Below are 22,984 nucleotides of genomic sequence, written 5' to 3'. Positions count from 1 at the left end.
GATCAAACTCAAATTAAAATAATTAGTCTTTCATGAGTCAAACTTACAGCCTCCCACTTGCAAAAGAGAGATTAATGCCACTACACCAAATGTTACTAGGCCGATAAATTTGCTTTTAAGGTCCTATTTGTATAAAAAAAAAAACTAAAATATTTAGTAAATTTAAATGTAGAATATTATGATAAATGACATGCTGTCTCTCACCGATTATCTATGAAAAGTCTTAAAAATAAATTATTTTTATTCACAATTCTTAGCTAGCACCCAAGTTCCAAGTCAATATTAATACCATGTTTGTTGCAAAAATGGAAATCAGTTACCATGCTTTGCTTTTTGAATCACATGTCATGCTTCGTCTTTTGAAATCCATTGTCATGATTTGTTGTGAGATTAAAAGGTTGATGAGGGTCTAAAGTTGTACATGCCTAATAGGAGGATTCTCTACACGGCTTGAACACTGAAAACACTTGGAGCCCAAGCAAACCAGCGCAGACACAATTTTTGTATCTGCCTATTTGACATTTGTCCAAGACTATTACTTATCCAACTCTCTATAAATCAAGACACCATCATCTTCATCCCTCGTCCCATCACTTGAATTCGGAGATGCACAGTCACATTTCCAATGTATCCTCTCAGTTTCAAAGACATGCCCACCTCGGCTTCGTCCTTGTTTTCGGCCTATGCCTCATTGGCGGCATTCATCATGTTGGTCCGCTCCATAATGGACCAACTCTTGCCTCATGAGTTGCGCTCATACATTTTCTCGATCTTCAACAAATTCTTCTACACCCCTCGATCTTTGGACATGACAATCATTATTGATGAGAAGTGTGGCTACATCAGCAATCAAGTTTATGAAGCAGCGGAAGTCTACATCCGAACCAAGATTAGTGATTTGAATGAGCGTCTCCGAGTGAGCAAAACACCAGGGCAGAAGACTCTGAACATTGCCGTTGACAAAGACCAAGAAATCATCGATTTCTTTGATGGCATTAAGCTTAGGTGGTGTTTTGTGTGCGCCGAAGACAAGAAAGGTGGTTCTGGTAATAATGAGAAGCATCAGTTTGAGCTAACTTTCAACAAGAAGCACAGGGCCAAGGTGATAGACTCGTACATGCAACATGTGTTGGCTCGGGCCGATGCAATTAGACAAGAGGAAAAGGTTCTCAAGCTTGATTCCCAGTATTCGGGTCCAATAGATCTCGAGCACCCTTCAACTTTTGACACATTGGCTATGGACCCCGAGCTTAAGAGGACAATTATCGAGGATTTGGATAGGTTTGTGAGGAGGAAAGAGTTTTATAGGAAGATTGGCAAGGCTTGGAAAAGAGGGTATTTGTTGTATGGTCCACCCGGTACTGGCAAATCAAGTTTGATTGCAGCCATGGCTAATTATCTCAAGTTTGATGTATATGATTTGGAGCTTACTAGTATTTATGACAACTCAGAATTGAGGAGGATAATGCTGTCTACTTCAAATCGTTCTATTTTGGTCATTGAGGATATTGATTGCACCGTGGACCTACAAAACAGAGAATCAGAGGAGGGCAATAATGAACAATCTAATACCAGGTTAACACTCTCGGGACTATTGAACTTTATAGATGGTCTGTGGTCGAGCTGTGGTGACGAGAGAATTATTGTATTCACCACCAACAACAAGGATAAACTAGACCCTGCATTGTTGCGTCCTGGTCGAATGGATGTGCACATTCATATGTCGTATTGCACCCCGAGCGGGTTCAGAGTCTTAGCCTCTAACTACCTTGGCATTCATGAAAGCAACGCTCATCGCCTCTGTGGAGAAATTGAAGGTTTAATAGAGAGCACCGAGGTGACCCCTGCTGAAGTTGCAGAGGAGCTAATGAAGAGTGATGATGCTGATGTTGCTCTTGAAGGACTTGTCTGTTTCCTCAAAAGAAAGAAATCCGAGAGCAGCAAAATCAAAGGCGAGGGGACTAACAACATTGAGATTGAAGAAACAGATGAAGATGCAAAGAAAAAACAGACCTGATCAGTAACCTAATGACAACTTTGCATCTTCCCGTTTTGAATTTTGAGTCTTATAGATAACCATAACCCCTTTTTGATATCAGATATATCTTCCGCTATGATTCGGATGCAATCCTAGATTAGATGGTCTCCCTTTTGTTGGGCCTTGTGACTATTGTAATCTTCTTGATAGTAACGGAAAAAGAGAAAAAATGTGTCTATGCTAATGCGCATTTTGGTGAGTCAATTTGATTTGATAGCTCATGGGAAGAAGGGGACCTGTAGTGAAAAGCCTCATCAACATTCTCTTTGGCAAGTAGATTTAATGCTTATTGGTTTTGCTACATGATAGATAATTGGGTCAGTGGTAGAAGTTAAAAGCTTTGAAATCAAATGGAATGTTTTTGGTGTCCTGTGTTCTGTGTTTTGTAGATATAAATAGAGTACTGTTAGAAGTTAAAAACTTGAAATCAAATGGAAATGTTTTGGAGGTCCTAGCTTCTGTGTACTGTGGCATGAACTAAAGTTGCTGTTGTTTACTAGTTCTATGATTGACTAGTGTTGAAAATATTGAAATGTAATGGAATGTTAGGGCTTTTCTAGCTTATGCTGTGCAGTTATGCATTTGGATTTGCTAGTATTTAACAAGCTCTATGGCGATTATTGTTATAGTTGAAATTCAAGAGATTTGTTTATGATGTCTTACGTTCTGTTTTGTGGAAGTATGAATTAGGATATTGCTGTTATATAGTATATACCAATTTTGAATAGTTTAATGTTTGGGTAATGATACCACATTTACAATAGACTTCTAAATGAAGAAGTTACAGAGCTCATTGGTTTAAAAGCCCTTGTTATGGAAGAGGTTGTCACAGCCTCTAGTTTAAAAACCCTAAACCCTAAACACCTGATGCAGTCTGATTGATAACTAGGTTTATCAGCAATAAACCTAAAAAAAGGGTTATGGAGTCCACCAGAGGTCCAGAGATAAAGAGAAAATTTTCTATTTTATTGATTAAAAGTTGAAAGATAGGTTCTGCAGCCGTTTAAGGTTGCTTATATATGGGAAAAGAAACCCTAGGGCGACTAACAATGAAACCTTAAAGCCTACGGATTAAAACAAAACAAATCCAAAATAAACTAGAAAACCTAAAATAAAAAGAATGTAAAACTAGCCTAAAAATATTAAATCACAAATCGGATAATTAAGACGATACATTTTGGCCTAAATCTGATAGGGCTCACTAAAGTGAGTCTTGAAGATCTCGTCGTTCACATTATGGAAATGTATCATGCGTCTCAAACGGACATTCTGGCCAAAAGTTAGTTAAATCTGATTCAAAATCAAAAGTCAAAACCTAACTTTTCGCATGAGAAACCCGAAAAGTCCAAAACCAAATCTTCTTGAATATTCCAGCGGCTAGTAACCTGATTACGCGTGAGTTACCTATTTTCCAATCACTTTTCTTGATTCTACGCCACTTTTTTACTTTTATGGTTTTTTCTGCTAAATTGGGTCAATTCTCGTCCTACAGCATTCTCCTCCACTATGAAAGAACTCTCCCTCGAGTTCCTCTTGAATAAAGGACAAGAATAGGTAGACAAAAGACCTGAGAAAAAAATAGACAATTGAACTTATAGATTATTGGCCGGATCTTCTGCATACTCTGATGGCACAATCATGAACCCAACACCAAAGATGAGTTTGTCATATGCATTTTGGCTTTCATAGGCAACCTTAGTATATTGTTCTCAGCTCTCAAGGTTGCATTCTTGAATGACATCTGGTTCTGAATCATTTATCTCAGGCTCCAAAACTTCTTCATTATTAATAACCATGTCAACACGAGCAATTTCATATTTAATCTCTTCTTCATCATGGATGATTTCCTGTGGGGCTTCTTCTGTTGAAAAATTTTCTATCTTCTCTTCAGTTAAACTATTACTCTCAACGGGCAAAGCAAACTCTTTGGACTTTAGCTTCTTCTCAAAAACCTTAGGAGGATAATTCTTGAAACAAAAATCTCTAGGGAAAATTTTTTCGTTAAGAAGACCTTTCATCTTCCTCCATGTTCTAACACGCTCTTTTCCTTGCCTCTGACGAGAACTCTGCAATTGATCCCACCAATAAGCAACATCTGTTTTTAGCTTCTGAGAAACCATCTTAGCCTGCTTGTGTTTTGGAACCTCCATGATCTCAAAGAATCTATCCACTTCAACCTGCCAATCCAGAAAATCCTCCACGCTCATGTGACCAGAAAAGTAAGGAATATCACCCTTGGTTATGAGAACCTCGGAATCATAGTTAATATCACCTCCACCACCACGTGGAGCTCTAGCACGTTGTCCTGCCCCGCCTCTGTTACATTTGTTGTTGTTGTTTTTTCCTTCCAACAACCCACAAAATTCTGCCATTTGAGCGTTCATGGCAGCAATTTGAGTAGTCATCTGAGCGGTAAGGCCATCCAAATCCGCTCTTGTAATTTGGGCTGTACGTTCGTCACCCATGGATAATCGAGGTAAATAAGAGAGACAGGAAAAACCTGGCTCTGACACCACCTGACGCAGTCTGATTGATAATTAGGTTTACCAGCAATAAACCTAAAGAAAGGGTTCTGGAGTCCACCAGAGATAAAGAAAAAATTCTCTATTTTATTGATTAAAAGTTGAAAGATAGGTTCTGCAGCCGTTTAAGGTTGCTTATATATGGGAAAAGAAAGCCTAGGGTGACTAACAATGAAACCTTAAAGCCCACGGATTAAAACAAAACAAATCCAAAATAAACTAGAAAACCTAAAATAAAAAGAATGTAAAACTAGCCTAAAAATATTAAATCACGAATCGGATGATTAAGACGATACATTTTGGCCTAAATCTGATAGGGCTCACTAAAGTGAGTCTTGAAGATCTCGTCGTTCCCATTATGGAAAGGTATCATGAGTCTCAAACGGACATTCTGGCCAAAAAGTTAGTCAAATCTGATTCAAAATCAAAACCTGACTTTTCGCACGAGAAACCCGAAAAGTCCAAAACCAAATCTTCTTGAATATTCCAGTGGCTAGTAACCTTATTACGTGTGAGTTACCTATTTTCCAATCACTTTTCTTGATTCTACGCCACTTATTTACTTTTATGGTTTTTCTGCTAAACTGGGTCAATTCTCATCCTACATCATCATGTGCTGTCCTGAGTTTCAATTAGCAATATATTTCTATTTACTAACTTTCGCTAATCTTTGGTGACAATAAAATTGAATGATTCCCCCATCTATACAAATATTGTCTCAAATTCAAGTGGAAGAAGTTACAGAGCTCATGTGGTGGTTCAAGAGCCCTGTGGCTGTGGAAAAGGTTCAAAAAGCACTCATTTTACTAGCTATTTGAACAAGTGCACAAGCTCTGGTTCTATAGCTAAACACGCTGCAGTTGTGGGTTGTTATAACCCATGTTTTAGTACATGGTTAAATAGGTTGTGTCTCAGCTTCCTAAATTTAATGCAAAAACATTATGCATTCCCATGTTTAAGTATGCTGTGATTGTGGAAGGCTATAGTTTCTCTCTTGCACAGACCTTGAAAAATAACATTAGAAAATTCATCAAAAAAGAAATCATATTGAAAAGTTTCATCGTCTCCGGACTCAATTACTTCTTGGAATGCCATTTTGATTGAGAATGGCCAACGTCGGAGATGGTTAAGGTTAAGGTAAAATAGCTAATAACATTTCGTGATCGGTTTTTATTTTGTGGAGACTTAAAATTTTGGTTACTCTTAGCCAAATAGCCATAAAATAAAAAATTAATAATAATAATAATGTTAAAGGAAAAACATATTGTGTGCCTTCGTCAAAGTGATTGACAGAGAGGGAATCAAGCAATTACCGATTAACATCAATCAGCATGGATTACGAACCAATCAGTAGTTAATGTCATCATTGTAATTGTTCTTTCCATTGTAATTCTCTCCCTATATAAAGGGGTTATGAAATGAAATGAGTAGACCAATTCCAATCTCATTTTACTTTAACACGTTATCAGCATGCTCAGAGCCAATAGCCAAAGATATAAAAAAAAAAATCCTAATTTTCTAGTTTTCTTTCTATCGAAAAGAAAAAAAAAAACCTAGAAGAAAACCATTTTTTTCTCCTTTCTCTGCCGCCACCCAATTCAGAAGAATTTTTTTTCTTCCGGCCTAGCTGGCTAGCTTTGCACACCGTCTGCTCCCCTCCACACCAATCCCAGCGGCATTCCCCAGCAGTCCCCCAAGAGTAGCAAGCCCAGCAATGTCCGGTTCGGCCACCAGCTCATCCAGATCGGGGACCGCAAGCCCACACTGGCTCCATCCATATCAGCAGCAACCCATCTGCACAGCCCCCGTTGCAAAGCATCAGCCACCGCCTGCGCACACCACCTACGACCTGCGCAGCCCAGCATCTGCCACAGTGCCCAGCAACCGCGCCTGCAGCAGCCCTTCACCAATCGCTACCCATCCCCGCGAGGCCCCTCGCCCATCCCCGTGCCCATACACCGCAGCTCGCCTTCAACCTTGCAGCCCCGCCTTCAGGGTGTACCAGATTGGAGTCGCCGACGCTGCCTCCACTGGTACACGAAAGGAACAGAAAAAAAAAACAACAAAGAAGAAGACGCAAAAAAAAAAAAAAACAAAGAAGAAGAAGAAAAAAAAACCCTGGCCCAAAGAACAGGACCCGGCCCAAGAAAAAAAAAGTGGTAATTGAAAAAAAAAAAGGGCTCTGCAGCCCAGCTAGAAAAATAGAAAAAAACAGGCCTTGCGGCCCAGAGAAAAAAAGAGAGGCCCTGCGGCCCAGACAAGAAAAAAGGCTTGCAGCCCAGAGAAAAAAAAAGCAAAAGAAAAAAAAAATAAGGCCCACTGCTGAAAAAAAAAAGGGGAAGCAGCCAAGTTTTTCTCAAGTCCAAAAACATCGCTACGCACGCCTGCATCAACACGCGCGTGTACTAGGATTGTTTTATTTTCTCAACAACAAGTATGTTCTCCTTCATTTATTTATTTTCATACTCTGATATATTTTTATAATAATTAGACCTTTTTGAGCATGTTTGGTTAGGTAATTTTAATCATTTTAAGCATGCCTTGTTATTTATGTTTTACATAATTATGTTTAAGCATGTTTCAATTATGCTATAGTTTATACTTTATATTGAACATGCCATATATATTTTATTATATATTATTTATGCAATTGTGAACATGTTTTGTGAATTTTATTTACTCTTATATATTCCTAAGCATGCCTTTATGTTATGTTATTGCTTATTTTACGCATGATATATTATTGCTATTATTATGTGTAACATATATTTTGGTATATATTTGTGCAATTTGAGCATGCCATGTAATTTATTTTAATATATGCTATGTTTTTATTATTTATTACGTACTATGATTATTACTTGTTTAGAATGCTAACAACATATAAACTCCATTTTGCCATGATAATGAAAATTCATGAGCATTATACATACATACTTACCGTGATAATGCATTTTCACGTAGCATCGGAAAAAAAAATGTGACCATTAAGAATCTTGGTCTTGAAATCTAATTCATACGTTTGGAAAATAATTCACGTGGATGTCTTTATGACTGCGTAATTTATTTATTATCTCTTGTTTATGTAGATGACTGATCCAACTCGATCTGAGTTTGACATTTTGGACTCAGACGGACTTGAGTACCACCGTTGGGTTTCCGATGTAGAAACTGCCTTTGTGGCAAGAGATTACACTGCCACCATCAAAACTCCCACTGACCCCAAAGACGATGGACAGTCTGATAAGGTGAAAGCAAATGCCTTGATGTTTCTGAGGCGACATATTGATCCTAGCCTCCGCTGGGAATACCTTCAGTTGAAGACACCAAAAGAACTGTGGGATGCCCTTAAGGGACGTTTTGGGAACATTCATGACACATTGCTCCCAGAACTGACCGTTCAGTGGAATGAAATCCGCTTGCTTGACTATAAAAGGGTAAATGACTTCAACAAGGACATGTTGCACCTAAAGGCATGTCTAAATTTCTGTGGAAGGGAAATCACAGAAGATGATATGATCCAGAAGACTCTTTCCACTTTTCCTACTTCAGCAATCATACTAGCGAACCAGTATAGGCTGGAGTATGATAACAAAAGAATCACAACCTTCAACAAGCTGATCAACCTACTGCAAGTGGCTGAGAGGCATAATGAGGTTCTGTTAAACAACAATGCCAGACCTATTGGAACAAAGAAAATTCCTGAGGCTAATTATGGAAAAGTGAACGGTGGAAAGAACCCCAATGCAAAGGGGATTGGATGTGATGATCCCTACCCACGTGGCAACAATGCACCACGTGGCAAGGGACATGGGGGTCATAATATGGGCCGTGGAGGCCCTCCCAATGTATGGCTCAAAGATGGTGGTGCTGGCCCTAGAGGTCATGGAAACAAGGTGCAAAGGGCACCTAAGAACCCTTCAGTCAAACATAATAGAGTTGGCAATGAACCATGCTACATGTGTGGAATCATTGGGAATTGGTACAAGAACTGCCAAGCAAGCAACAGAGTAGCAGCCAATTACAAGAGATATAGGGAGTCTAAAGAACAAGAAACTCACTATATGGAAGAAGGAGGCCATGACCCAGATGTCAACCTCATAATTGCAGACCTCAATGGCAACAAGAAACTTACTCAGTTAATGGATGCACTAGATTTTGACTGACCTGCTTTATCTATTTATTTTCCAAAGACAGTTGTGAAGGCATAATGCCTCACTTTTACTTAGACTATTGTTTTGGTCTTAAAGTTTATTTCAATAATGGTTTGATGAATTAGAACAAGACCTTGATTTAATTATCGTTGGCTCATTAATAAATTTTGAATTTTATTCTTAAGCACTGAATTTATTCAAATTTATTTACTACACATATTTACATGGTTCGAAATTGCAATATAAAGATGTAAAGCAATACATCTAGAAAAAAAATTATTATTAGAATGAAAAGATTATCATTTTACTAAAATAGAATTACTCTAAAGAATCTGAAATATATTTAAAGTCAAAGACGCTCTGTATGCACCAAGAGCTAATCGAACCTTGTTAATGTTTCAAAGCAATTTGTGCCAACAGTTATCATGTAAAAACGCACCGTGAGAATGGAACTGAATACCTTGATATTACATCTAATGACTGTGGAAGGAAACACATCTTAGAGAAACTTATGAGTTAATTTAGTGGCTGTACCTCACTACGATTCGGATCATTGAATCTTATACTGTCACCAATAATGAAATGTGGGACACTGACTCATACAGGCTTTTGCATGACCGCCTATGGCACCGAGGTCGTGACATGATGATCCGTATTTTTCAAGAACTCACACGGAAATCCCTTCTTTCGAGTGAAAAATGGGAGAAAAATCCGCCACACTGCAAGGTGTCGGTTCTAGGATTGCTCAAATGCAGTCATTGCTTTCTGAAGTACCAGAAGCACTACCTCCCTCCCATTATGCCTCATTGACTATTTCAAAGGCACATCACTCGTTTTGCAAGGCCTGCTCTTTAGCTAAAACAGGATCGAGACCTTCCTATGCTAAAGATACAAAACAAAACATTCCATTCTTACACAGTATACAAAGAGATGTTTGTGGACCTATCCATCCAGAATGCAGACCATTCAAGTACTTTATGGTTCTGGTGGATACTTCGACAATCTGGTCACATGTAGTTTTATTGTCCACAAGAAATGCTGCAATACTCCTAGCACAGATTATACATTTAAGGGCTCACCACCCTGATCACCCTATCAAGTCTATAAGGCTTGATAATGCTGGAGTGTTTACATCAAAAGCATTTGATGATTATTGCATATCTATTTGGATCGATGTAGAGCATCCTGTACCCTATGTGCATACACAAAATGGTCTCGCAGAAGCCACCATCAAAAGGCTACAGATGGTGGCTAGGGCATTGGTTATGCGCACCAACCTGCCTATATCTGCATGGGGTTATGCAATATTGCACGCAGCTTTACTTATTCGTTTCAGACCCACTGCTAGCCAACCATTTTCTGCGTACCAGTTGGTAACTGGATATGAGCCTGACACTTCACACTTACGCATATTTGGTTGAGCAGTATATGTGCCCATTGCGCCCCCACAGCGCACCAAAATGGGTCCTCAAAGACGATTAAGTATTTATGTTGGATATGAATCCCCAACAATTAAGTATTTATGTTGGATATGAATCCGCAACAATTATCCGCTATTTGGAACCCTTGACAGGCGATCTCTCTACCGCTAGATTTGCGGATTGTCACTTTGATGAGACAGTCTTCTCGTCGTTAGGGGGAGATAGGAAAAAGGATTTTCCAAGGGAACGACAGGAATTGTCGTGGTTTGTCCCCACTCTGTCTCATCTTGATCCCCGCACTTCATAAAGTGAAAGTGAAGTGAAACGAATAATCGATCTTCAGAACGTAGCAGATTCGATGCCTGATGCGTTTACTGATATCGTAAAAGTGACGAGATCACATATACCAGCTGCAAATGTGCCTGCAAGGTTAGAAGTCCCCAACAAGGGGCACGGTGCCTCAGATAGAGGCACTACAACCGCACTTAGTGGAGGTGTGGTTGAGGCCGTGGCTCCCCAAGGAAGAGGGGGAGGTCACTTGGTTCGATTGACACTCACCCAAGGAAGAAGAGGGTGAGTAAGGCACAAACCAATCATCAATGTATACAATCCCTCTCATGAGATTGTCTCTGATTATAGTTATGTCCATGAATCAATACTGGAGGACGCTCCGATGTTTGAAATGATTTCAGAGAACAAAGAAATCTCAAAGGATTATGAGAGTGCGTATGAGTTGATAGAAAGATCTTCCATACACATTGATGATATATATACTGTTGCTCAAGGAACCATAGAGCACGATGATATCGAACCACGCTCTGTTGCAAAATGTCAATAAAGAGCATATTGGCCTAAATGGCAAGAAACAATCCAGGCAGAATTAGATTCTCTGACAAAGAGACAGGTATTTGGTCTGGTAGTGCTAACCTCACCAAGTGTAAAGCCTGTAGGACATAAATGAGTCTTTGTCAGAAAGCGTAATGAGAAGAATGAAGTCCTGAGGTACAAGGCTCGCCTTGTGGCGCAAGGTTTCTCACAACGCCCTAGAATTGACTACGAGGAGACATACTCTCCCGTAATGGAAGTTATAACGTTCCGCTACTTAGTTAGCTTAGTAATTTCCGAAGGACTGGAAATGCAGCTCATGGATGTGGTTACTGCATATCTCTATGGGGATCTAGATTCAGAGATATATATGAAAAGTGCCTTATGGCCTTACATTACCCAAGTCAAGTGACTCTAAACCACAGAGTGCGTTTACAATTAAGTTGCAAGTCAAGTGGCTTATAGGCTTGCCTTACCTCCTACTATGTCTGGTGTGCATAATGTTTTCCATGTGTCTATGTTGAGGAAGTATGTTCAGGATGAGTCACATGTGATTGATTATGGTACGATTGAAGTGCACGCGGATACGACCTTTGTTGTTGAACCTGTTAGAATTTTGGATAGGTCAAGATATTGTGGAGTCACCATGACGAGGGCGATGCTTCTTGGGAATTGGAGTCGGATATGAGAGCGAAGTACCCACAGTTGACTTGGTCAAGATATTGTGGAGTCACCATGACGAGGGCGATGCTTCTTGGGAATTGGAGTCGGATATGAGAGCGAAGTACCCACAGTTGTTTGTTGATGAGCAAGCGTGAATTTCGGGACGAAATTCCTTTAAGGAGGGAAGACTGTGATGACCTGGATTTTTGTTATGTAATTTTGGTAATTAATAATGGACCAGTTGTACGAATAATTGTTATTATGCTTTATTCGTAGGTTTTATGTGGAGTGGAATGATTTTCGTACGTATAAATATTTGAATTTCACAGTTTAGGGGGTCGTGTGAAGTTTGACTTTTTATATGTTGGGATTCTCGGAAAACTTCCTTCACGAAAGTTGTAGAGCGCGGCGATACGAGTTCGTGGACATGCAGAATGCATAAATCGGAGTTCGTATGAGGAAGTTAGAGCTATCGGAAGAAGTTTCCGTTTTAGTATATAAAGGAAAAATCAGAAAAATATTTCATTTTCCCCATTTTCCTTTTCCGGAAGCCACTCCCTCTCTCTCTCTTCTCTCTCGTCCGCGCCTTCAGTATTGAAGAAGACCGACTGACCCGACCCGAACCCGGCTCATCCGACCCGACTTTTCCGGCCAACTGCGGCGGTCTCCGGCCGTGAAACTTGGCCAGCAGGGTCGCCTCCTCCGTCTGGTCGTCCCTCTGGTGTTCTCTTACGGCGATTCTCCGTCTCGGTGGCAGTTCAAGGCGGTGCAGATTGGAGAAATCGGACCCGACCGGAAAACACAGTTCCGACGTCAGCACGGCTTCGATTTTTCTTGGTTGGACTCAGAACAAGCTCCCTGGTCGATCCTTGGTGTTTGTTTCGACCGGTTTACGTGAAAATTCGATCAACACGGATTGGATCACTGTTCACGGCTTGTGAGGTAGTTTTCGATCCCTTAAGCTTGTTTTCTGACTTCGATCCAGTTATGAAAGTTCACAAGCATGCTTAGATGAAGCTTTTTGATGTTGGGAGTTTTGTGAGATTTTGAGTTTTGGCCGGCGGCGGTGCGCCACCGTCTGTGGCGGCGTTCCTGCGGTGTTCCGGCCATGTATGGGACTGTTTCTGGTATTATATTTCTTCTACTCGTCGATACGAGCGTTTCGATATATAATATGCAAATTTTGGAGTTCGAATGGATTTGTTATGATTTTTGCCGTTTCATATCGGTGAATTTATTCGAACCGTGAAGATACGAGCGTCCGATCGACTTGTGGTTTGGTCACATCGATCGTGGACGTATTCCGAAGGCTTTGGGAGGTCTCGGATGTGGTTTTGCCTCGATTGGCACCACTTTGGGGATTTTAGTTCAAAAACAGGGGTTTCGAACTTAAATCAAATGTGAATCATTACTAAGTTGGAACCATATGTGATTAGGTACTTGACGAAGTATTCAGACGAGTGGTTGGTGATAGTTTTGGTTCGGTTCTATATTGAAGACGCAGCAGGAGTTCAAGGTGAGTAAATCTCACAAGGACCTTTATGAACAGAAGTACCATTATTGTTTTGGCGTTAATTATTTAACTGCAAACTATAGTTGGTATTAGTAGGCATTCCTGAGCGAATGACTACATATATATATTTAGATGAAATATATATATCCTTGTGAATGATTGTGATGAATAATAATATGCATGATGGTGTTCATATTATTGTTAAATGCGACTTTTCAGGAAACGATATTATAGAAAAAGATGTTTTCTATTGTTTGAAAAGTATTGAGATTGATATTATATTTTGAGTCAAGTGTGACTCATTTTAGATGTATTGGTCTTTGTACCAAGGGTCACAGATGGTGAGCAAGGATTAGGAAAGCCGAAGCTAGGTGCTTGTAACGTTTTTAGGTCAGATGTGACTTACTTAATGTTGACCTCAAGACCAGATAGGGTCTAAGAAGATCTTACATCACAGATGGTGATAGATCATAGCTAGTAACAGGTTGCAGACGGTAACCTTGATGTTTGATTTCGTGACCAAATGAGGTCTAAAGATCATGCATCACAGATGGTGAGCAGAGATTAGGAAAGCCGAAGCTAGGTGCTTGTAACGTTTTTAGGTCAGATGTGACTTACTTAACGTTGACCTCAAGACCAGATAGGGTCTAAGAAGATCTTATGTCACAGATGGTGATAGATCATAGATAGTAACAGGTTGCAGACGGTAACCTTGATGTTTGACATCATGACCAGATCGGGTCTGAAGATCATGAGTCACAGATGGTGACAGATGGTGATCAATGGTTGAGCTGAGACCAGATGAGGTCTAAAGGTTATAGGTCACAGATGGTGACAGGTTGCAGATGGCGACCTTGATGTTGATTTCCTGACTAGACGGAGTCTGAAATCATATGTCACAGATGGTGACAGATCACAGATGGTGATAGATCACAGTTGGTGATCAAGGCAGGAAATAGGTAATCACGTCCTGGTTAGGACGAGTGATTACAATTTCAATATAGTTCTAGTTATCTGCCATGATAGCTTATGGGAGTAACGGTCGAGGTTGCTTGAGACTCATAGGTATGCAGCTTAAAGGAGAGTTTCGATGGCATTCTTCTTTAATTGTCTAGATGAGACTTGAATTGCTACTTGATGGTTAAGTTAGCAAATAGGACATGGTCATAGCGGTGACTCATGTTGTCCTTTCTGTGGAAAGGATATTGAATGTTAGAAGGATTCATGGCTGCATGTTTCCTTAAGTAGATTGATGTGAGTTGTTGATTGATGTTCATGAGTTACTCATACGAGCTTGAAGAAGCTTACCGGGTTTGTTGTTTGGCAACCCCGGTGCACCATTGTAAATGGTGTAGGGGCTAATCCTGCAGGTCAGGAAAATCGTGGCTGAAGCTGAAGGAGCTTGTTGGCAGCAGAACGGGTAGGAAGTAATTTTTGTTGGCTTTGCCAATATATGACTTCCGCTATGCAGTAAGCTCTGAGGAGCATTTACGTTTTATTGTGATGACAATTAAATTCGTAAATTTGTATAATATATAACTCTGTGGAGCGAGTGTATGTTATCTTGGATGATTAAGTGTATCAGTAAATACTTATTTTAAGGGAAAGATGTTCCAGGTATTTGTATTGATGACTGAATATTCACGCATGTATAATTATGTGATTATATATATCGATTTTTATTGTTGTAAAAATCAGGGGCGTGACAGCATATGTCCAAAAGTCAGGCGATATAATATGGACAAAGCACATCTTGCTAGCACTCCCATGATCGGTCGAAGTTTGGATGCAAGGAAAGATCCATTTCGTCCAAAGGAAGATGACGAACAAGTATTGGGAGCTGAAATTCCCTATCTAAGTGCAATAGGCGCATTATTGTACGTAGTCCAATTTACTCGACCAGTCATTGCATTCTCAGTGAACTTGTTAGCTAGATTTAGCTCAGCGCCAACGCAGCGTCACTGGAATGGTATCAAGAACATTTTCGATACCTAAAAGGAACCATTGACTTGGGACTGTTCTTTCCCTACAGAGAGACAAGAGGGACCGCAGATGGAATTGCAATCCCTGAAGAAAATATTGATGGCGAAAGTGCCACTCACTACACCGAGACGCCAAATGATGTTTTGGTTGGTTTTACTGATGCTGGGTATCTCTCTGACCCACATAAAGGTCGTTCTCAAACTGGTTACGTATTTACCAATGGAACACGGCGATATCTTGGAGATCAACCAAGAAAACCCTTGTGGCTACCTTCTCGAACCACTCAGAGATCATTGTTGTACATGAGGCGGTTCGTGAGTGTGTATGGTTAAGAACTATCATTGCACATATTCGAGGGATTAGTGGTTTGAGTTCTACCACTAAAGAGCCTACTTGCATTTATGAACACAATGCAGCTTGCATCGAATAGATGAAGCTAGGTTGTATTAAGGGTGATAACACAAAACACATATCGCCAAAGTTGTTCTACAATCAGCAACAACAGACCCTCCTCAAGATTCAAGTGAATCAAGTAAGGTCTGAGGAGAATGTGGCAGATTTGTTCACCAAATCACTACCTAAGGCCACATTTGAGAAACATGTGAAAAGCATAGGAATGCGAAGACTTTCCAAGCTCACTCGATTAATGTAATGATCAGGGGGAGATGTAGACGTCAGGGGGAGTCTAACACACACATGTCATTCTCAAATGTAGAAGGTGCGTTGTGCTCTTTTCCTTCGACCAAGTTTTATTTTTGTCCCACAGGGTTTTTATTGTTACTTGGCAAGGTTTTTAGTGAGGCAACAACTCATGCACCATTTCGTCTTTGACTTGGCACAAGGGGGAGTGTTAAAGGAAAAACATATTGTGTGCCTTCGTCAAAGTGATTAACAGAGAGGGAATCAAGCAATTACCGATTAACATCAATCAGCATGGATTACGAACCAATCAGTAGTTAATGTCATCATTGTAATTGTTCTTTCCATTGTAATTCTCTCCCTATATAAAGGGGTTATGAAATAAAATGAGTAAACCAATTCCAATCTCATTTTACTTTAACAAATAACTAATTGATTAACGACAGAGTGCTACTAATCAAGTAATTAACTCATTAACCTTACCTCTTTCTCATAGTTACTAATTAAACACAACTCCACTAATCCAGGATTAGCATGTATAAAACACAGTAACAGTAGCTAGCACCAATCCCAACACCCTAAAATAGTTGCAACACTGATAGCTCAAGGTGAACACCCTTAAAGGCTGTGGGTACTTTCAAGGAGGCCAAGGAGTTTATGGCTCATGTCAAGAATGGGTATGTACCCATGATTCTCACCTTGACCGGAATGTGTTAAACAGCGACAAGCGTGGCCCGTGGCCCACCATTGTACCGATACTGTCCCAACTTAACCACCTGACGGTGTTGGGTTTTAATCACAAAAGGCCTCAGTACAATTGGGTGAGATCCACCCACTTATAAGTTATATTTTATTTGTCACTTTTTTTCCAATGTGGGATCTTTCCTCTCCAACACGCCCCCTCACGTGCAACCTAACTCAAGGTCTGCACGTGAAATTAATTAATTCAATTTCACATTGGAAATTGGGACACAAGCCTCATATTAGAGACTTGGCCAATACAATCCAAGGCCCACATTGGACACTTGGTAATTTCGATGGCAATACAGGGAACCCCAATTTGGGCTCATGATACGTGCCTATGTAGAGACGCAATTGGAGAATGACCCGCTCTGATACCATGTTAAACAGCGACAAGCGTGGCCCGTGGCCCACCATTGTACAGATACTGTCCCAACTTAACCACCTGTTAGGTGTTGGGTTTTAATCACAAAAGGCCTCGGTACAATTGGGTGAGATCCACCCACTTATAAGTTATATTTTATTTGTCACTTTTTCAATGTAGGATCTTTCCTCTCCAACAGAATGATGGAGGAATATGCCGACGCCGACAGGACCAAAGATGCTCTCATTGTGTACAGGATGATGGAAAATGGCAAATGTAAGCCAACAGGCCCAATGCTTACTCTTACAGTGTTATCATCAAGGCACTGGTTAAGGACAAAGACCCGGATTTTCTTGGTGTTGCAAAGGAGTGTGTGATGGAGATGATGGGCAGGGGAATGCAGCCCAATGCCGGTACATATGTGGCGTTTTTCGAGGGGTTTGTTGAGAAGGAGAAGGCTGAGGAGGGCAGGGAGCTTGTGGAGGAGATGAAAGCTAAGGGCTTTGTGGTGGATAAGAAGGTGGTGAGGGAGGCTCTTGAAGGCAGAAGAGGAGTTTTGGTTGACAAGGTCATCAAGATGGTCTTTGGAGTCTTTGGTAAACGTTGGATTTAAGCCTTGATACTAGTGAAATCAAATGCTAGCTAGTGCTTATGCTTTTGATGTGCTAACTTTTGTTGTGTGGGAATGAATTAGGATTGTGATTATGTTATGTTAGATTCACTATCAACTGAGTAGAAGATCTTAATTCTGATGAAACTTTTTTTGTTATGTGGAAATGTATGTGATGTCTTAGCTGCTTTTGTTTTCTGTGGGCAAGCAGATTGAACATTCCTTCTGTGTTGATCAGTGTTAAAGTTCAGATCTTTAAATGAGGATTCATTAACTTTCACTAGCTTTAATCTGTTGGGAGAATGAGTTGAACCATTCCCCAAGTCTATAGATACAATATTGACTCAGAGTTTAGGTGAAAAAGTTACATAACTCTTGAGGAGGTTTAGAAACACTATGCGATGCAAGAGGTTGCAAGAACTTTCACTTCTAGCTGTTTGAACCAGTACAGAAGCTTTTATTGAACATAGTAGTAGAGACACTATCAACTAGATTAGAGTCATGTTGAAGCTTTTGTTCTTGTGTGGAAATGTTCCCGGTTCCTAGCTGCTTTTGTTTTGTGGGAAAATAGATTGCATATTCCTTTTGTGTCAATCAATGTTAAAGTTCAGAAATTGAAATGAAATATATTTTTATTTGCTTATTGTTTTACTTTGTGTTGTGTAAGCATCAGTGAGTATTGCCATTTCTGTTTGTAAACTTTCATCAGTTTTAATATTTGGAGGAATGAGTTGAATATTTCCCCATTTTATGCAATATTCACTCAAGAATTCAAATAAATAAGTTACAGAGCTCAGGAGGTTTATAAGATCTATGGCTATGCAAGAGGTTAAAAAAGCTCTCATTTGTAGTTGTTTGATACTTTGAATCAGTCCACCAGCTCTGTGTTTGTTCTGCAGATCAACAAACTGCAGTTGTGGCCACTATGTCAATAAACTCATCAGACGACAGAGCTCAGACAACAGAATGGTTGTTTTCTGTTGTCTGAATAATTTTAACGACAGAATGAAAAAATTCTGTTGTCTGAATATAGTGTATATCATGGTAAATCAGTTTTCTGAAAAATGGTTGGTTTCAGACAACAGATTTCTGTTGTGCATTAAACTGAGATTGATTTAGTTTTGGTTGTTTGGGTATTTTTTTTTTTTGAAAAGAACTGTTTGAAAAAAGATTATGTTTCAGACAACAGATTTCTGTTGTGCATTAAACTGAGATTGATTTAGTTTTAGTTGTTTACTTGTTTGAATTTTTTTTTTTTGGTTCCTTTCAGTTTGGGTTTTTGGCACAACGTGAAGACATATTGGTCTAACACCAAATGAAATTTTGGCCCGACAAATTTATCGGCACGCTCTCACTCTCAAACCTAAAACCCCACACCTGACTCTCAAGTAGATCTTCTCTCTTGCTCTCGCACACAACAGAACTCTCTTCCGAGTCTCAAACCAGCATCAATCCAACATCAATCTCTTCCAAATTCTCTTCAAATCGTTTTGGTTCGAGGAAAACCTAGAAACTGAAAACATCTCTCTCTCAGACTCTCAATCTCTTCGACAGTCGATGGCAGCGGCACGGCCGGTGGCGACACTCGATCTCCTTGACGGTGGACGACGAGTTCTCCTTGTAAGTCACTCTCTCTCTCTCTCTCTCTCATTCAAAAAGTGGATCTGTTCCTCTCTCAGATTCGATCTGGATGGAATTATTGATGGTTGAGAATTGAGATGGTGGTATGGGGCGATGGTTTTGTGGGGGGTTTTCTGGGCGGAGATTGTGGGGAGTTTTCTCACTTTCTGGGTTTTTGTTTTCTGATGTACTCTAGAGTCTGGAGGGAGTTGGTATTGGTCAGAATTAATTATTATTCGTTGTTGCAATTTTAATCTGAGCCTATCGAAGTTTAAAAACATAAATAGACAAAGCAGTTGAGATTAGAATATGGGTTCTAGCTTCTTGCAAACTGAAACTCAGTTCTAGGCTGAGCTGTGGGAGGGTTATTGTGTTCTTACTGGAAAACCAGGGCTATGTATCCTCCAGGTGGAGTTTATGCTCATCCGGGTATGGTCACGATATGATGTTCTTCCTCTGATATGATTATGTAACCTCGCATCATCAATAAATCATATCAGGCGGTTTCAACTTGATTAACTAATTGGTTTCATCTACTTTTGGTAGACTCCTACATCAGTACCACCAACAAATCCAGAGGTTGGAAGGGAAGGGCGTAGATGGGAAAGAGCGAGCTAACTTCAGCCAAAAAACCCAAGGGAGCTGCAGGAAATACATGTTTGGTTAGTGGCAAGGCTGGGGAGAGTGGAAAAGCAACTTCTAGTTCTAGAATGATGGAGTTTCACAAAGGTTAGTGGTCCTTGCATTGTATTCTTGGTGAATGAGCAAAAAGTTAATTTCCACAGTACTGTGATGATTAATTTACGAAGTGGTTAATTTGTGGTGGACTATGAGAGATAGAACAAATTAGAATCAAGAAGATTATAAAACAGCTACTGAAATTCAATTTGTATAATATTGCTTACAGTTTCTTTCGTTCTTATGTTACCGGATTTTGTGATCTGCAGGCTCTCCTCCTGGTTTTAGATAGCCCGATTAATAAAGCTGGGAAGTTGCGATGTGTGTATATGAAGACCGAGGATGGTAAACTTATTGAGATTAAACCATATGTTTGTATCCTAAGGACGTTTAAGCAGTTCTCTAGTGTCATGTGTAAGTCCATCTTATTTCCTTGTCTTACATTGTGCTTTATAAATTGTTTCTGTTCTGATAAAATGTGAGGAGGAATATCATCATGTTTTATCTTATTTCTGATGCTATGCAAATATATACTTAGCTCACATTGGTAAAACAAGAAAAGCATGTTGAATGTAAATGCTTGTAACGAGCAGCCAACATTGACCACCATCCATGTGGCGATGCCTTAGTTTAACTGACTTCTAACATGTTCTGTGCTTGTTTTTCTTGAATACCTGTTTTAGTGGCTTGTTTAATCCTGCCATTCACGTTGCAGTGCAGCTACTACAGAAACTGAGTATATCTGCCGTTGGTAAGCGTGAGAAACTTATGCGTATGATCAAGAACCCTGTGACACGGTATTTACCTGTTAACTCCCGGAAAGTGTAGGTGAGTATATTGTACTTCAGAAGTGTTCATGTCACATCCATTATGAATGTCATGATGTATTTTTGCATTTCAGGACTCTCGTACAGTTTAGAGAAATTAGTTAGCATTCAAAAATATGTTGTTGCTGCTGAAAACAATATGGACCTTGTCTTTGTGGTATGGTTTGTACTAACTTGGCGTTATCTTTATATATAATATGGTAAAAATGGAATTCTATTATAACACTGCATTTTCAGGTTGGTGCAATGGCTTATGGCAAAGTTGAGACAAACTATACTGATGATTTTGTATCAAGTCAGTTGATTGCAGATTGTGTTCTTTTCTGCTTTGGATTTTCTTTGTAAATTGGGGGGAGCACTCGCTTTCCCTGCATGTATATCTTTGCTTTTCGTCAGCATCATTTTTTATGCTTTTTGAGGCAGACTCCCCTTGCTTTTACTACTGAAAAGTTAACTGACCTACTGTTGGAATTCAAAATTATCTAAAGAGGTCCAATATGGTGAATGATTAAAAAAAAATTATTTGTTAAGAAAACCTGAACATTAGGATTCAAAGCAACATTGATAGACCTAGACATTATTAGGCCATGCATTTTCTTTATGGTCCATTGTATTTGAACTAATTGGATAGAAGTAATTATTTGAAATCATGCATTACTTCCGGTTATGTCTTCTATGTAAATATCTATTTATTGTTAATAGTTTAATCAAGCTGTTAAACTATAGAATATTAGCTGTTTTTTGGGGATTCAAATCACTCATCCAAATGGGGTCATTTTGTCAAAATTTTGATGACCAATCTGGTACCAGTAACTGCCTTGCATTAATGTACTAATGTAATAACTTTTCACAAGCTTTAGATTGCTCGAGGCTTTACCATTTTGCATTGATTAAAGCTTTAAACTTTTCACAAGTTTATATTTTGTGCTTTGGATTTTAGACTTTAACTTGGCCTAAGAAATAACTGTTGGTATGATTTTCTTCTAATAAAACGTGGTTGTTATATCATTAGGAGTATGGTGCAACCGTGCAAACAAGAAGGGAAGCTTTGACAAGATGCTTGCAGATGCTATGGTAATTTTGTGCTTTTATTTATTTATTTTGGTCTGCTATGGTGATCGTGTTCAATACACTTCCTTTTTAGGCTATATTGCATGTATATGTAGACATTGGTAAATGGTACTTGCATTGAATTTGGTAAAATGGTTTTCTCACATTTTTCAGGAGCAAATGCAAATGCGAAGAAAAAAAAACACGGCTTCAGTGCCTGGGAAGCCTCTAGTTTCTATGCTTGCAACTAGTCTGAATATGGAATGGACTTGTGGAGAGAAGGATCATATTATTACTTTTTTTTTTTTTTTTTTACCAAAAGCACTCACTGCTGATATTTTATTTTTTGCCAGATAACACTCAGTGTTCATATTCTTCCTCACATTTGCGCTGCTAGGCTATGTGAGTAAAACTTTTCTGCGTAGATATATTCACCAAGGTTGGATTCAGCTCCTCTTAGATGGGTCAATTCTGTTCATGGATTGCTACTTTTCCTATACCAGGTTTGCTTAAATCATGTTCAATTTATGTGTTTGCTGTGCGCCTCTTGTATTAATTAACATAACATTATGTGTACATTGGGATCTCTCCATTTTGTTATTGCCTGCTCTTTGGATAATTATCAGGTAGCTCAAGACTAAATAATAAACCTTCGATGTTGGACAAGGAGTTTAGAAGTTCAAAGCGGGCGACAGAGTTGTAGCATTTCACCATGTGAGAAGAGAGCGCCTCTGCTTCAGAATTGGAATGAACAGAAGTAGTAGAAGAAAATGCTTACAACTGAAGCTGCTCAAGGCACAAGGTTGTGTTAACTACTTGTTTCTATGTAATTAGTCAAGATAATGCATTGATGACTTGTACATCCGGAGTTGTTAATATAAAGATTCATATATATAAAAAATTGATTCTTTGGCTGTAGCTAGTACTTTGTCTATGTATCTTATTATGTCAAGATTGGAGGTGTTAGTTGACAGGCATAAGAACCAAAACAAGCTCAAATTTGAATCAACATCAAACAATAAAATTCAAGCAAATGTCTGTTGTCTAAAATCACCATAAACCACAGATGAAGCAGACTAACTATAGTTCTTATGCTAATCAGGCAACAGGAAGACCTAAGATTCAAACGACATATTTCTGTCATTTTAGTTAAACAGAAACAATAGAACTTTATGTATATATGTTGTTCATAATTGAGTCACACAACAGAAAGACCAAAAAAAGTTCATGCCTCTACATATTCAAACGACATATTTCTGTCATTTTAGTCAAAAAGAAACGATAGAACATAACAAATATATATTGTCCACAATTGATTCACACAACAGAAAAAATC

At 39.2% G+C, this 22,984-nt stretch overlaps 1 protein-coding gene and 1 long non-coding RNA gene across 14 annotated transcripts; both read left to right on the top strand.

The window, feature by feature from the left end:
* Positions 1 to 599: 599 nt before the first annotated feature.
* On the top strand, positions 600 to 2,673 carry LOC112195022 (AAA-ATPase At2g18193). Its single transcript, XM_024335313.2, has one exon. It carries the CDS (start codon positions 626 to 628, stop codon positions 2,015 to 2,017), a length of 1,392 nt encoding a protein of 463 aa, XP_024191081.1. The 5' UTR covers positions 600 to 625; the 3' UTR covers positions 2,018 to 2,673.
* A 16,140-nt stretch (positions 2,674 to 18,813) lies between these two features.
* Positions 18,814 to 22,566, top strand: LOC112191568. 13 transcript variants are annotated; one of them, XR_005808893.1, is made up of 7 exons: positions 18,814 to 19,093; positions 19,640 to 19,822; positions 20,041 to 20,185; positions 20,487 to 20,599; positions 20,673 to 20,755; positions 21,611 to 21,672; positions 21,823 to 22,566. It is a non-coding gene; the product is annotated as an uncharacterized LOC112191568 (long non-coding RNA). The 13 variants fall into 13 exon arrangements; XR_002933011.2 differs by having other exon boundaries at positions 20,836 to 21,672; XR_005808889.1 differs by adding an exon at positions 20,836 to 20,893 and having other exon boundaries at positions 20,487 to 20,755.
* Positions 22,567 to 22,984: the final 418 nt, after the last annotated feature.

The sequence above is a fragment of the Rosa chinensis genome, chromosome 3 (genome assembly GCF_002994745.2).
Source record: "Rosa chinensis cultivar Old Blush chromosome 3, RchiOBHm-V2, whole genome shotgun sequence".
NCBI classification, from domain to species: Eukaryota; Viridiplantae; Streptophyta; class Magnoliopsida; order Rosales; family Rosaceae; genus Rosa; species Rosa chinensis.
Note: the sequence above shows the minus strand (reverse complement) of the source record. Positions and strands in the feature narration are given on the sequence as shown.

Bases quoted from the DNA above. Each gene is read 5' to 3' on its own strand.
- LOC112195022 (XM_024335313.2), top strand. From the start codon at position 626: ATGTATCCTCTCAGTTTCAAAGACATGCCCACCTCGGCTTCGTCCTTG.